This window comes from Schistocerca nitens, chromosome 8, assembly GCF_023898315.1.
Source record: "Schistocerca nitens isolate TAMUIC-IGC-003100 chromosome 8, iqSchNite1.1, whole genome shotgun sequence".
NCBI lineage: Eukaryota > Metazoa > Arthropoda > Insecta > Orthoptera > Acrididae > Schistocerca > Schistocerca nitens.
In genome coordinates this window covers 458,337,880-458,354,493 of record NC_064621.1, presented here as the reverse complement: position 1 = coordinate 458,354,493, position 16,614 = coordinate 458,337,880, and the positions used below count along the sequence as shown (strand labels likewise).

Here is a 16,614-nt window from a genome sequence, read left to right as displayed (position 1 = left end):
GATACATCACATGATCACACTGACAGAACCACAGGCACATAGACACAGGTAACAGAGCATGCACAATGTCTGCACTAGTACAGTGTATATCCACCTTTCGCAGCAATGCAGGCTGCTATTCTCCCATGGAGACGATCGTAGAGATGCTGGATGTAGTCCTGTGGAACGGCTTGCCATGCCATTTCCACCTGGCGCCTCAGTTGGACCAGCGTTCGTGCTGGACGTGCAGACCGCGTGAGACGACGCTTCATCCAGTCCCAAACATGCTCAATGGGGGACAGATCCGGAGATCTTGCTGGCCAGGGTAGTTGACTTACACCTTCTAGAGCACGTTGGGTGGCACGGGATACATGCGGACGTGCATTGTCCTGTTGGAACAGCAAGTTCCCTTGCCGGTCTAGGAATGGTAGAACGATGGGTTCGATGACGGTTTGGATGTACCGTGCACTATTCAGTGTCCCCTCGACGATCACCAGTGGTGTACGGCCAGTGTAGGAGATCGCTCCCCACACCATGATGCCGGGTGTTGGCCCTGTGTGCCTCGGTCGTATGCAGTCCTGATTGTGGCGCTCACCTGCACGGCGCCAAACACGCATACGACGATCATTGGCACCAAGGCAGAAGCGACTCTCATCGCTGAAGACGACACGTCTCCATTCGTCCCTCCATTCACGCCTGTCGCGACACCACTGGAGGCGGGCTGCACGATGTTGGGGCGTGAGCGGAAGACGGCCTAACGGTGTGCGGGACCGTAGCCCAGCTTCATGGAGACGGTTGCGAATGGTCCTCGCCGATACCCCAGGAGCAATAGTGTCCCTAATTTGCTGGGAAGTGGCGGTGCGGTCCCCTACGGCACTGCGTAGGATCCTACGGTCTTGGCGTGCATCCGTGCGTCGCTGCGGTCCGGTCCCAGGTCGACGGGCACGTGCACCTTCCGCCGACCACTGGCGACAACATCGATGTACTGTGGAGACCTCACGCCCCACGTGTTGAGCAATTCGGCGGTACGTCCACCCGGCCTCCCGCATGCCCACTATACGCCCTCGCTCAAAGTCCGTCAACTGCACATACGGTTCACGTCCACGCTGTCGCGGCATGCTACCAGTGTTAAAGACTGCGATGGAGCTCCGTATGCCACGACAAACTGGCTGACACTGACGGTGGCGGTGCACAAATGCTGCGCAGCTAGCGCCATTCGACGGCCAACAACGCGGTTCCTGGTGTGTCCGCTGTGCCGTGCGTGTGATCATTGCTTGTACAGCCCTCTCGCAGTGTCCGGAGCAAGTATGGTGGGTCTGACACACCGGTGTCAATGTGTTCTTTTTTCCATTTCCAGGAGTGTATTTGGTTCAGATGTTCCGCTTAACCACTCGTTAGTTACTGACATCTTAGTGGCTGCATTTTTTGTGTCAGAGATTTTGTGCCCGTATTCTTCACACTCTTTCGATGATCCCGGTCGTTTCCATTTTGACTGTCGATTTGAATATGCCACATTAGCAGTTCCTACACTGTTTGCTGTTCACAGCTACTTTTCCATACAGTGTCGAAGACATTGCATGGAACACCGTTTCACTTATCACAGTGTATTGCGTTTCTTTGCATGTCTACCACAGCACGTGTACGCATTTTTAAGGCACGTAGCTACTCAAAAACGCTGTCCAGACATCCCGATCTAAAGTTGAATTCACCACTAGATGTCATTAGAGGCATTAACGTCAATATAAAAGGTGGCGAGAAGGACTGTTTTGTGTGTGGAGAAACAATAACAGCAGAATGAGTCGGTCGAGTGAGCACCGCGACTTCGAACGTGGGTTTTACATGAGTGAAAAATCCGTCAGGGTTATTTCAACTCTTCAAAAGCTGCAGAAGTCGACTACTGGAGATCTGATCGTGAAGCGGAAAGGCGAAAAAACAACCACAGCTTAACTAAGACGAGGCGGAACTCTTACATTGCGGAGGGGGTTTCTAAAAGATAGCACGAAATCAGGGGAGAGAACCACTAATGAGATCCAAAGTGCTGCCAAGAGTCCAGACCATTTACCACAGTGACTGAGATTATGCAGTTAAAGATAAAGGATAGAACTGAAGAGCAGTTCCTATATACATAAATTTGTGTAGTCAGTGTTAAGCGACGCTTGAGATGCCGTAAAGAGCGACGGCACTGGAGAGAGTGTAACTGGAAACGCGTCGTTTGAACTGATGAGTCACGCTATGCCCTGTGGCAGTGCGATGGAACGACTTGGGTTGGCGAGAAAGTGGAAATTTTACCTGGCAATCAGATAAAGTGCCAAAAGTGAAATATCGAGGAAGAGGTGTTGCAGTATGGAAGTGTTTTTAGTGATTTTTTATTGCGTCTAGGAAAACGTTTGACGGAGATTTAAAAAAAAATGTGTACTGCCTGCAGTGGAGGAACAGTTCACATATAACAGCTGTCTGAATCAGCATGAGAATGCAACCCGTCGTAAAGCAGCATCTGTGAGACACTGATTTATGGACAATAACGTTCCTCAAGTGGGCTGGCTTGTTCTGAATCCAACGGCATACCTTTGGGATGAGCCAGAAAGCCAACGTCGCTTCAGACCCCACCGTCCGAAAGTACTGCATTCTGTGGTTTCGGATTTTGGAGGAAGTGTGGCCATTTCTCTACAGAGTATCAGAGTCCTCACTGAAGTGTCCACAGCAGAATTCAAGCCATCATAATGGTGAAAGTTCGGCAGGCTCCATATTGATGTCAACCAATAGTTGCCGAGATACTTCGGATCAAATAGTGTATGGGCCCTTTCACTACATTCTTGAACGTTTCGTCATGTAAACCAGCCCTGCGGTCTGTCGTCAAGAAGTAATTTAGTTTTCACACACCGAATAAATGCCGGGATGGTTCCTTTGAAAGGGCACGGCCGACTTCCTCCCCCGCCCTATCCTAATCCGATGAGACCGATGACCTCGCTGTTTGGTCTCTTCCCGCTATATATATATATATATATATATATATATATATATATATATATATATATATATATATATATATATATACCTTTGTTTAGAGACATAATTCTTCTGACTGGTTCGATCTTTCTCGTCCCATTCCTTTCATCTCAGAGTGGCAATTGCGCTCTAGGCCCTCAGTTATTTGTTGGATGTAGTTCAATCTCTATTTTCCCCTAGAACCATCCCTCTACAGCTTTGTCTAGTTCCATGGAGGTTATTCCCTGTTTGTTTATCACTTGTCCCATAGTCGTGTCCCATTTTCTTGTCCATGTTTTTCGTATGCACCTTTCTTCGACGAGTCTGCAAAGGCCGTTCTCATACCTTACTTTATCTGACCACCCAATTTTCCAAATTATTCTGTAGCACCACATCTCAAACGCTTCTGTTCCGGTTTTCTCACTCTCCATGACTCACTAGCACACAATGCTTTGCCCCAAATGTACATTCTCAGAAATGTCTTTCTCAAATGAAGGTCTATGTTCCGTACGAGAGCTGTTGACCAAGAATGTCCGGGTAGCCGCGGGTATTCTGCTTTTTGTTGTCCCACTTGCTTCGTCCGTCACGGGTGATTTTATTTCCAACGTAAAAGAGTTCCTTCACTTTTTCTACTTCATGATCACCTGCTCTAATATGTCTGCTACTGTTTACTCTCAGTCCATATTCTATAATCATTAGACTGTTCACACCATTCAGCAGATCCTACAGTTCTTCTACACATTCACTGAGAATAGCAATGTCCTTAGGGAATCGTATGACTGATATCGTTTCCCCCAGTATTTTAATCCAACTACTGAACCTTGCTTGTATTTCCGTCATTTCTCCTTGTATGGATAGACTGAACAATAGGACCGTAGGTCTGCATCCCTGTGATACCCCCTTTTTAATCGAAAACATCGTTCTTGGTTTTAAAATTTCATTTTTCCCTTTTCATTCCGTTACAAGCCATTCCCTGAACACTACTCTAATATTTCAGAAAATTAAGAAAAATAAAAAAACGCGTCCTTTCAACAAATGTTTTACGAAATCAAAACGAGAAAATACTCACTTGAAGTATTACACAGGTATTCTTCCTCAATATTTACCATCATGTAAATCACCGATATCGTCAAACCTCACTGCCATTGTCAAAAAACCAGGCTCCAAATCACACAAAATTTCGTCGTGCATAAGACAGCTAGAAGCTACGTTTTTCATTTCTTACTTACTAAACGAACAGCAGCTTGACTTTAAGCAACAGTTGGAAAAATGCATGTTCCTCACAACATACTGAAGGCCGATCGAGTCTGTCAATATAAGTGGTTTCGTATTATAAGAGGGAGGAATTATACCCCGTCACATGTAGTGATCAGCAGTCTACCGAAATTTTCGCGTCCTGTAAACTGACGATATTGATAGCCCAAGTGTTAATAACAAAATGTTCAAATGTGTGTGAAATCTAATGGGACTTAACTGCTAAGGTTATCAGTCCCTAAGCTTACACACTACTTACCCTAAATTATCCTAAGGACAAACACACATACCCATGCCCGAGGGAGGACTCGAACCTCCGCCGGGACCAACCGCACAGTCCATGACTTCAGCGCCCCAGACCGCTTGGCAAATCCCGCGCGGCGAGTTAATAACAGCAATTGTACTTATACACTGACATGACAAAAGTTATGAGGCACCTCCTAATATCGTGTCGGACCTCGTTTTGCCCGGAGTAATGCAGCTACTAGATGTAGCATGGACTTAACAAGTCGTTAGAAATCCCTTGCAGAAGGATTGTGCAATGCTGCCCCTACAGCCATCCATAACTCCGAAAGTCTGGACGGTTCAGGATTTTGTGCACTTAATGACTTCTCGATTATGTCCCCTGAATGTTCGATGTGATTCATGTCAAACGATCTGGATGGCCAAATCATTTACTCAAATCGTCCAGACGCCCCATGACATGGCACTTTGCCATCCATAAAAATTCCATCGTTGAATAGCTGAAAATGGCCTCCAAGAAGGCGAGCATTATCATTTTCAGTCTATGATCGGTTCAGTTGGACCAGAGGACCCAGTTCATTCCATGTAAACACAGTCCACGCCATTACAGAGCCTCCACAAACTTACACAGTGCCTTGTAGACAATCTGGGTCCATATCTTCGTCTGCTCTACGCCACACTTGAACCCTGTCATCAGCGCTTACCAACTGAAGTTGGGACTCACCCTACCAAACCACTGCTTTTAAATCGTCTAGGATCCAACCGATATAATTACGAGTCCACAAGATGAGATGCAGACGATGTCGTGCTGTTAAGATATCGGATTGGTCGTCTGCTCGCATAGCCCATTAACGCCCAAATTAAACCGCACTGTCCTCATGGATATGTTTATTGTTCGTCCCTCATTGGCTTTCGCCATTATTTCACAGTTTGCTTGTCTGTTAGCACTGACTACGCTAACGTACCTGCTCTCCGTCGTTAAATGAAAGGCGTTGGCCACTAAGTTCTCGTGGTGAGAGGTAATGCATGAAATCTGGTCTACTCGTCACACTGTAGGTCTGTGAATATTGAATTCTCTGACGATTTCCCATACGTCTCGCTCCAACTACCGTGCCGCGTTCAACGTCTATTAATTCCAGTCTGCGTCCACATTCACGTCGGAAATATTTTATCATGAACCAAATGAGTACGAATGACTGCTCCGACAATGCACTGCCCTTTTATACATCGTGTACGCGATATTACCAACGGTATACGTGCATGTCGCTATTCCACCACTTTCGGTACTTCACTGTATTTAAATGCAGATGGTTACTGAATGTTTTGAAAGTCATCAATCTTCTACTGATTGCATTGCAAATCCTTATTTGAATTTAATATTTCTTGCTTCAAATATGTGTATTATGTAAAAATGAAGGCGTCTGCATGGTACCTTTAAAATTTATGCCACGACAGGTGATAGGTAAGATGCGCCTACGCTAATGAGTTGTCAGCTCTGGAACACATACAATAAAACAGTCTCCCTCTCACATTCACTATCCCCGCAGTGATGTAGCAATCTAATTCTCTGCCGGAGTTTAAGCGGCTTACTTTACTTAGCTCACTGCTGATTTAATCAACGTCAGTTGAAATTAGCAAACGTTGGAGTATTACTATCTGGGTAGGTATTGTTGTTTGTTACTGAGTAGCAAAACTACACTCTCTCAATGTCTGTTGATATTTTTGGGTTCGGCTGTTGGTTGCTAGATGCGCGTTGTTACGAAATAGGGTTGCGAATGGAGGGCCGCACGAGTACTTGACTATGGCCGCATGAGGTTCAGATGGTTCAAATGGCTTTAAGCACTATGGGACTTAACATCTGAGGTAATAAGTCCCCTAGACTTAGAGCTACTTAAACCTAACTAACCGAAGGTCATCATACGCATCCATGCCCGTGGCAGGATTCGAACATGCGACCATAGCAGCAGCGCGGTTCCGGACTGAAGCGCCTAGAACTGCTCGGTCACAGCGGCCGGCTGCATGAGGTTCGCTGCCCGCATTTTGACGACAACTGATGTAAGGTGTGCTAGTATCGAAAGCGGTATGATGTGGTGAATCATACCCCTCGTGCATAGTTGGCTGTCTGGAAATTTCGGAGCTAAAACGAGCGGTCCTTTCTTATCTTCAACAACGTCAAGAGCTACCGTTCACGGGCCAAAACGCGACATGGGAGTCATTGTTTAGGTTACTTGCTGAGAGGTAGCGTGCAGTTGAAAATAAAGGAACTGAAAGTTTTAACGTTCTGTCGACACCGAGATCATTAGAGGAGCACAAGATCGGAATGTTTCAAGGACAGGGAAGGAAATCGGCCACCCCTCTAAAAGGAAACATGGCGGAAATTACCTCGAGGGACTCACGGAAGTCACGGAAAACCTGAATCTGGGTGACCGAACTCGGAGGTGAAGTCTCATCCGCCCGAATGCAGCAGCATGGGTAACCGCGAGGTCCGAGGCATCTTATCACGGTTCGCGCGCCTCTCACTTCGGAGGTTCAAGTCTTTCCTCGGACTTGTGTGTGTGTGTGTCCTTGGCGTAAGTTAGTTTAAGTTAGATTAAGTAGTCCTTAAGCTTAGGGGCCGATTACCTCAGCAGTTTGGTCCCAAAGGATCTTACCACAGATTTCCAAAAAAATCCCGACTGCAGTCCTGTGAGTTAGCAACTGTTCCACGCCGCTCAGTATGTTTAGTTCAGTTGCAACAAAATTAATTGAACAGTTTGTTGTGTAATTATTTATTTTATTTGTTTCATGTCGAGTTATTAGTTCGGAAGAGTTCTGTCGGTTGGTATAGTAACAGTGAGTAATGATTCGGTTTATTCGTGGACGGTGCGCTTAATTACTCTTGTAATCGCTGGAGAAATCAGTATCGTCATTTTTAACCAGCAACATCCACTGGCGAGACATAGTATTATTTGAAAAATTATAAAGGCAATGAGAAGCACATAAAAGAAAGAGAAATCTCTGTAAACTAGAGTTATTAATGTAATAAATTTGAACCATCGATGCCCTTGTAAAATGCTGAAAGAAAATTAGATTTGCGAGTACTACGAAAGTAGAATTCTACGACGAATTTATTGTGCATAAATTTTTTTTGCACTGTACAATGCTATATGATCTGTCAGAAACGTATATTAATACCAACTAGCTAACTATTTTTGTTATAGTTTTATCTGCTGAAAACTCTCAGCCATTTTTGTAGTCAATGGTGCGTCATCTTTTACTTATTTATTGTAAGTTTACCAATTTAATTTCCTCTCTATGAAACTCTAATATTGTTAATATACAACTCACAACTCTATGTTGGAACAACTTCTCCGCTGCTTATGCATAAAATAGCAGCATCACTGTAAGATTTATCAACGGACTCTCCTTTCCGGATGAACTGAAAAGAAACTCTGCGACTTATGCTTAGCTTATAGAAACTAGTATAGCAGCAAAGCAAAACAAAACACGCAATCTGGTGATATTTCACTTTTTTTTCATAGGTTTCGTATTAGCGTGCGACAAAAGCCGAATGCTCGAATGCCTGTTAATTGGGCAAATAATGTAGATAATATACAGTTTATGTCTTCATTAATGGAGGTGATATTTTTCAACTACGCAGTGGCCGAAGATTCTATTACCGACCAACATAATTTATAGAGCAAAGCAAAATCAAAGCTTTTAACATTCTACATCATAGTGTGAATAGGGCTTCATAGCTGCAAGGTAAAGGGAAAAATGCGATTGTGGTTGTCAGAAACGAATATGAACTTCTTCACAACATGTTAAAACTTAAGAATATTGTTTTCAGAGAGCATATAGCGCCTAGCATCTAAATATTGTTCACCATATAAAAATATTTCACAAGTCGTCCGTCTTTTTCTATTTGATGTGGCTCATTTCATCTCTGCTTACGCACTACTTAAAACCTCGACCATGATCTCTTCTCCACATAGTACATTTTTATTGTCATTAGTCAATTTATTACACGTTCTGCAGTTGATCTAGAAACATTACACCTAGTAATCAGATCAACGTTGCATAGATAAATGTTTGAGCAATGCTTAATCAAGCCTAAAAGGGCAACGTTTGCATAACCTGAAAATTCTTATTTATGAACTAATATCTTTAACTTTCCACCGTAGAAATTGCCTTGGATCCTGTTTATAATCGTTTATCCAATTTCTCTTTAACTTTTTATTTCCATTTTCACTCAATTATTCCAAAGTGCAGTTTAGTTTTCAAATTATCCTTCCACAGGAACAATAATTAATGGGAGAGTTTAGCACATGACAAAAAAAAAAAAAAAAAAAAAAAAAAAAACCAGAGGTCTGCACCAAACTAGAGAGGTTGAGGGATTGGATCATCAATGAAACTCACAAAATAAGACATCGAATTACATTTTTACTTGGAACAAGAACGCCGCTACTGAGTACGTGTCTATGAATATAATAAACACTTTTGATTGCTTTATACACAAGTTAATTAATCTCATCATTCATGGAGCATGTTTCTCTGATTTTTGTTGTTATCCGGCAAATTTGTGATTTCACACGTTGCATAGCTTCACATTAGCAACATAGCGCAAAACCTACGGCAAATGTGTTTCTAAAAGTTTGTCGAGGTCCAGATTTGAAACTCATGTTGATTATCGGCCTTTCTTCCTACTTTTTGTCGTGATATGACAATGACAGCTCTGAAAAAATGACACTTCTGGTACTGTGAAAATGGCCGACCGCACGCAAGTCGTAGTACCAGTGTAAGTGGATTCGTCGGATCCGAAACTCACTTTACAAAAGATGCCATCGTGGATATCCCATTGCCTTGGTTCCATGCTGTACAGACACTACGGTGTCCCAGATCATTATCCTCCTGAAGCACCTATGTTGCCTCGTTCGAACCAAATTAATTCTTAAAGCACCTCAGAAGGCGTTTTTGACAAACACTGCATTTAAGCGGAGTTTTTTTTATTTTTTACTATGGGACTTAACGTATGAGGTCATCAGCCCCTAGAACTTAAAACTACTTAAACCTAACTAACCTAAGGACATCACACACATCCATGCCCGAGGCAGGATTCGAACCTGCGACCGTAGCGGTCACTCGGTTCCAGTCTGTAGCGCCTAGAACCGCTCGGCCACCTCGGTCGGCTAAGCGGAGCTAGAACGCCCTATCCCAACAATGTTAAATTTTGTGACTTGGCTTCCCTGTATTTCAGGAACCACTGCAGTCATTGACTTGAAACTTTTACAGGACATTAAACTGTTTCCTCTGCATCTACTGAACTACAATAATTGCATTTCAGCCATTGCTTTCGGAAATACAATTTTTTAATTACACGGTTAAAATTTTGTCTAATATTTTATACGTTATCCTAATTAATTTTAATTACACATAATATTATTTTCTTCTTTTATTTCAGTAGACTCCTGTACTCGAAGTGGTTTCTGAGATTTATGGAAAAATGCAACAGAAAATGTAAATTTTCAGGAACGGCTTCTAAAGTTTCGAAAGATAGTAATTCACTTAATACATGCTTAATTTTTTTTAAATTTGTAGTCACTCAGAAGCACCCTGCACCATACTTTGTATCATCCTCTTGACCTTTTCCCAAGTTTTTTCTACTTTTCTTCTTTCTGGTTTCCTTAGTGGCCAACTCTGCCTCGTACTTTATCAATGCGAACCTTGTCCATCCGTTCAAGTACTCTGACGCAGTTTACTCCAGGATTAATTCCCATATGCTGAAGTACTTTCACTCTACCAATGTTGCCATCATTACAAGCAATAACAGCATGACTGACCCGCCACTTTAGTGTCTTCATTCCATCAAATACCTTTTTCTGGCAAGAGTGGCCATATAAGATTATTGAACGACTCATTGGGAATTTTGAGTCTGACCATGGTGACACTTCTTCAGTAATTCAGGATTTGCCAGGTCTGCTGGGATGAAATGTTTATGGCTGTATGAACTGTTTGAGTACTGGGCATTGTACGCATGGATTGCATGCATCAGGTCCAGGAGGGCAAAGGTGGTGTACTGGTTTTACATCAGTTGACAGTCTGTGGAAGAAGGTAGCCCATACTGCCTCCTTCATTTTCAACAAATCCTCAGTATTATTTCTAATGGCCATCCCATAATACTGCTGTAATTCATCTATCATTTTGTCTGTCAGCCTGCCTCTTATGGTTGTACCATCAGAAAGTTTCTTTTCACTCAAGCTTTGTTTCAACATCCTCAACCTGGTGCCCATCCTCTTCTGGACATGACCAACATTGTTCACCTTTATGAAACAGCAATCCACAGCCTTCTGTATAAAAAATATCCGATTTTATTAGATGTTGAAATAATGCATGTAAATATTTTAACATTTTCATCCGGTGTAGATTATTTTTAAAAAATAAAATAAAACACTTCCGTTCTGTTTTTATAAGTGATTTTTATATGTCATTTTATTCGGAAAATTTCAGATTTAATAATGAGATAAAAATCAAAAAAATGTGAAAATTTTTTCCCTTCTAACTCCCCTTAAATTGGATATAAATAATTGCAAATAGCCGAAACATTCATCTCTCACACTATTTATCTATACACTGTGCAAAAGGTCATTAATTACAGATTAGAGACCACTACCAGAGATGTCGCTGCGGACGTTACATTTAAAATTATGACGTACAGTTTCTTGTGGAACTGACTGTAACGTTGATCTTCCTACTCTTTTTATCTTCCCGCATCTCGATTGAGTTTGACATGTTTGTAGAATCCTTGTCTTTTTAACCTGAACCTGATCACTACAAGGCGACAGGGTGTGTGTGTATATGTGTATGTGTGTGTGTATATGTGTGTGTGTGTGTGTGTGTATGTGTGTGTGCTTTTCAGAATAATTGATGACTATTATCAAATTATAATATCTAAATGTATTCATAGACTTCATCAGATTAGAATCATAAGTTTTATGCTAAAATTAAATAAAAGAAGTATTAGTGTAACAAAATATTAATGTTGACGCCAGTGTTCCATTAAAGTTCAACCCGCTAGGTATTCATATATAATTCCATATTACCTCTGCGTTTATTGCGGCGGTGTAAATTCTGTTTTATGTGCAGTATATACGAAATGAAACGCGCATTTGCGCTGTTGATCTAACAATAAGCATGTTTCTTTGCGTTTCATTATATCTGAAACTGTATGTTTATTTTGTTACATACACTAATAACTGTGTTTCTTTTGCCTCTCTCTCTGGGAGGAATCATTCTGTATAATATGAATTTATCTGCGATTAACAAGGGTTTTGTATATATATATATATATATATATGTATGGTTTTAGGTAGTTCAGTACTTTTTCTTGTCCTTAGGTAGTAATTGTTTGTATGTAGGTTAAAGGCATAGCTGAACGTTTTACATTTTTCTGCAGGCGTACAACAATAAATTGGGAATATCTACATCGTGAAAAACTTTTATTTTATGGTTGGTATCAGATTGTTCGTCTGTTGCTACTGCCGTCCTTTAAACTGTTCACGTATGTTTGTCTGTGTAGCGATAGGTGTACAGTGAGACACAAGTAAGAATGAAAGACAGTTTAAAATATTAATGTGGAGAAACTACACTTATGAATTCAGTCACCAAAAAATCTCTTAAAAATGTAGCATAGCTTCCTTGTGAAGTTGTCCTCGCTTACGCCCCTGTCATTGGACAACTCAGTTTACAAATTTAACAGATTTTTGCTGAGTGGTCGATACACTTTTAGTAATCTGATTCTTAGAATAGAGCGTGCGAAATAGACTGGTACTCTTACGAAACACATCGGTTCTAATGTGTCGTTGTGATGGTGATTAATATCATCAGTGCAATGTAGCCACATTATTATCAGAAATTCGTAAAGTGTACATCCGTGGTCTCGCATCCGTAGTTATAGGGATGACAGTATAGAATGTAAGACTTACAACAGAGCTGTCTTTGGTTATTTAGCACCAACGTATAGACGTTTGCCGGGATTTAACACTGTCATACGTGAACCAGTCCAAAGGATTGACTGAACATTACAGGGCTTAATAGGCATCGCTCGAGCGGACATGACACTCTTTAGGTTTTCTATTAAACAGGGTTCGCAGCTCATTTTCTAGTGCTTAGCGTCGCTATTTTTAGATCGCGAAGTCTTGGGTTTGATTTTCGACGGGTTCAGACATTTTATTCGCTCGAGGACCGGATGCTTATTACAGCCTCACCACTTCATATCAACTTCATCGACGCGCAAGTCGTCGAAGTGGTTTTGCATCAGGAGGCAAGAAACCGCAGACAGCGTCTCCTGGAGAATTCATTTCATTAAATGAAAATCGGTTCATTCGGTTTAATCTTATATGCAGATTGTTTTTTGGCTTATGAAATTATATTTCATGATATGTTAACTGAGGGAACTGCTGAGAGGCCTGTGTTTCATTTTTTCGTATTTGTGTCCGACTACGCTCCTTTTTTCGGTTCCATGTTTTGCGAAAAATTTCTTTGTGTTTTACTAGAATCAAAAGGGACAGGCAAACACTGATCACCCAGAGAATTATGACAGCCGATCTTCTGTCGATATAAACCTGTCCGGGTGTCGACAGCGTCAGCTGGTGAGGAAAGACTGGTAGTCAAACCCACACACGGTGCCTCTAGTATCAGTAAGCGTGCTGTTTGTGTGTAGAATGGGGAAATCGTGCGAGCCATCCAAATTTGACCTAGGGCAGATTGTGACGACTCGGAAGCGCGGCACGAGCATTTCGGAAACAGCACGTCTTTCCGGGTATTCGAGGAGCTACGTGGTGTCTTCAACACGTGGCGAAACCAAGGTGAGACCACGTCCAGATGTCGTGGGGTTGGGCGGCCACGCCTCATTGCAGTTGTCGGATGTCGTAGGATGGGAATACTGGTAAAACAGGACAGGCGGTGAACTGTGGCGGAACTTACAACATACTTTAATGCTGGGCTCAGACAAATGTGTCTGAACACACAGTACTGGTTCAAATGGCTCTGAGCAATATGGGACTTAACATCTATGGTCATCAGTCCCCTAGAACTAAGAACTACTTAAACCTAACTAACCTAAGGACATCACACAACACCCAGTCATCACGAGGCAGAGAAAAACACACAGTACTCCAAACATTCCCACCGATGGGCCTCCGCAGCCGACGAGCTGTGCATGTGCCAACGTTAACACAGCGACATGGGCAACTAAAACTAAAAAGGCAAGTGACCTTCGGCACCGCACTATGGCACAATGGCAGAGCGTTGCATGGTCAAGTGAATCCCCATACATTTTCATCATGTTGATGGGAGGGCGCGAATCCATCGACAACTGTACTGCGGGCGGAGAAAAGCTGGCCGCGTCCTATCTAAGAATCGTCAGGCGTATTTTCTCTGTATTTCGGGAGATATTTGCAGTTTAGCATTTGCAATGTGTAGCTGGAGTCAGTCCAAAGAAAGACAACTTATCACTTCTTTCGTGCAACACCCAGTGCCTATCGAATGGACAAGTAAAATCGGCTTTAAAAATCATTCTGTCTGTCACTGGAGACAAACCGACGGGCGTCTCATACACGTGATAAATAGGAAGTGCCGTGTGGCTAGGGCCTTCCGTCGGGTAGTATGGTCGCCTGGTGCAAGTCTTTCAAGTTGACGCCACTCCGGCGACTTGCGTGTCGATGGGAATGAAATGATCATGATGCGGACAACACCACACCGAGTCCCTGAGCGGAGAAAACCTCCGACCCATCCGGGAATCGAAACGGGGCCATTAGGTATGACACTCCGTGGCGTTGACCACTCAGCTACCAGGGCCAAACACGTCATGAGTAGTATTTGTTTGGGCTGACTCCAGATGCACATTGCGAATAGAAACTTGAAAACATCTGTCAAAACACCACAGAAATGGCACCTGAGGGCACTGGGGAGGGACGCCCGGTATAAGTAAAAGGCATTCAGACTTTCTCACATCTTCAGAAATTCAAGCATTGTAACTAGTATCAAGACAGAAAAGTCAGTGACTTCGTTACATGCAGCACGTCTGCTACTGTGGCAGTGAGCACGGGCACAAACAAGGAAGGAGAGGAGTTACGATGGCTGTTGGCAGGAATCCAAAATGATCTGCACATAACACTTTGAGAAAGAAAAGAAAGTTATCTTCTGGTCCCTCCTATGTGCAAGTAGTTTCAGTATTACTAGTAGCATAACGCAGGCTAAGTGTCGTCTTGATATTACTCAGTAGTGATGATCTCGAAGTCAGCGACAGAACTTGACCGACCAGGGATGGGCGGTTGGTTAAATCGGCGTTGACAGGAAGCGCAGATCTCTGTCTTCCTGGAGGTGTGGTGCTGCCCGCTCTTTCCATTGACGCACGGTTCATTGCCTTCTTGATGCAGTTTCGCGGAGCTGCGCTGGTCAGTGTGCAGTCGATGCTTTAGGACTCCACAGAGCAAACGGGAACAATACGTGATCTTCATTTTGCTGGGTGGCAGCCTTGGCATATGGAGTCGAGCAAAACTGCAGCAAGGCCAGTCTTTAAAATTGTCGCACATTCTCCTGCACTCTCCCCTCACGTGAAAAGGGAGAGAATAAAGTTTTGATAGCAACAGAATTAACACGTACTGTAACCGTCATTGTGCATGCAATGGACGGCGACTGCAGTCAAGCGGATGCAATTAATATTCTCGTGACTTTTATACGTATTAAAGTTATTCTCATAAGCATTTAGACCCAGATTACTAAAGTTATGTTACATATGGGTAGATCACATAACTAATGAGGCGGTATTGAATAGAGTTGGGGAGAAGAGGAGTTTGTGGCACAACTTGACTAGAAGAAGGGATCGGTTGGTAGGACATGTTCTGAGGCATCAAGGGATCACCAATTTAGCACTGGAGGGCAGCGTGGATGGTAAAAATCGTAGCGGGAGACCAAGAGATGAATACACTCAGCAGATTCAGAAGGATGTTGGCTGCAGTAGGCACTGGGAGATGAAGAAGCTTACACAGGATAGAGTAGCATGGAGAGCTGCATCAAACCAGTCTCAGGACTGAAGACCACAACAGGAACAACATGTGACATTATCTGCTGAAGGTGACTGCGTAAAAGTTTGGAAAAATATGTAAATTGCTGTTCAATTTCAGAATGTAGTAACGGATCTAAGATCATGGTAGTCGCGCTGAAGCTTGAGGCTCCGTAGGTTTGCCGGAAAGAATTTCCTTTGAGAACATCACACGCTGATTTTCTGTCACTTCTTAAAACATTTCAGCGGGTATTGATTAAATTTTTATATACTTGGAGCGCGTACGGTTTGCCATTGATGATGATGCAGTGGTGTGTTTGAGTGCATAATGTAATAAAATAACCTGTTAGCTAGAGAAAGTAGTAGAGAAGTGTGTCGAGTCTAACGCATTCGGTGTTTCTTTCAGAAATAAAGGTGTATCCTGGCATCTCGAGAGGGTCACTCGGCAGCCATGTCTCCATACCTGGAGGTGAGTCCAGCCATCGTCGACGCAAGACTGCACAACTAACAATACAAACTTCGATAGGCATTTGGTTTTGACATGTGCATGGAAAAATATCCTCTCAAGAGATGATCTTCATGTGGGCAAGAGCAATCCTTTAGAGTCCATATAAGCAAGTACTGCAGTGGTGCGAATGTTTTTCTGCCGTGTGTGAAGCATGTAGTCTGAAGAATAAAAATTAAGAGACGGAATATATTACAGTAAACGTGAACTCATGCTGGGTGATTCAACAAGAAAGAAGAGATTACAGTTGTTTATGACAAAATATAAAAGATATGAACACATTAGGCATGTCACTGGATAGAGGAAGGTTCGAAGTTTTTGCACGGCTGCGTTGTCCTTTGTTTGCAGCGACAAGGCGACTGTACAACAGGAGAAATCATTTTATTTGTTGGGATTTGCGCTATGTCAGTCAATCCCGCGTTCCGCAGTCGATTCAGCAAGAAACCACCTCTAACAAGTAGATTTATGACTGGCATAAAAAATTGTTTGACATTAGTTGCATATGCAAATGGGAGAGCATTAGTCGGCCAGACACGTAGGGTGAAAATATCGAGCGTATCCGAGATGCGTCCATAAGGAGCTCTCGGAAGTCCACAAAACGGGCAAA

At 42.8% G+C, this 16,614-nt stretch overlaps 1 protein-coding gene across 1 annotated transcript in view; it reads left to right on the top strand.

Annotated features, from left to right (window-relative positions):
• Window positions 1-16,614, top strand: part of LOC126199614 (lachesin-like) — a gene marked incomplete at its 5' end in the record, with an annotated part of 448,647 nt that overhangs the window by 419,216 nt on the left and 12,817 nt on the right. The window contains one exon of the mRNA XM_049936541.1: window positions 15,909-15,971. Coding sequence (XP_049792498.1) covers window positions 15,909-15,971 — 63 coding nt within the window. The remainder of the gene's footprint in view (window positions 1-15,908; window positions 15,972-16,614) is intronic.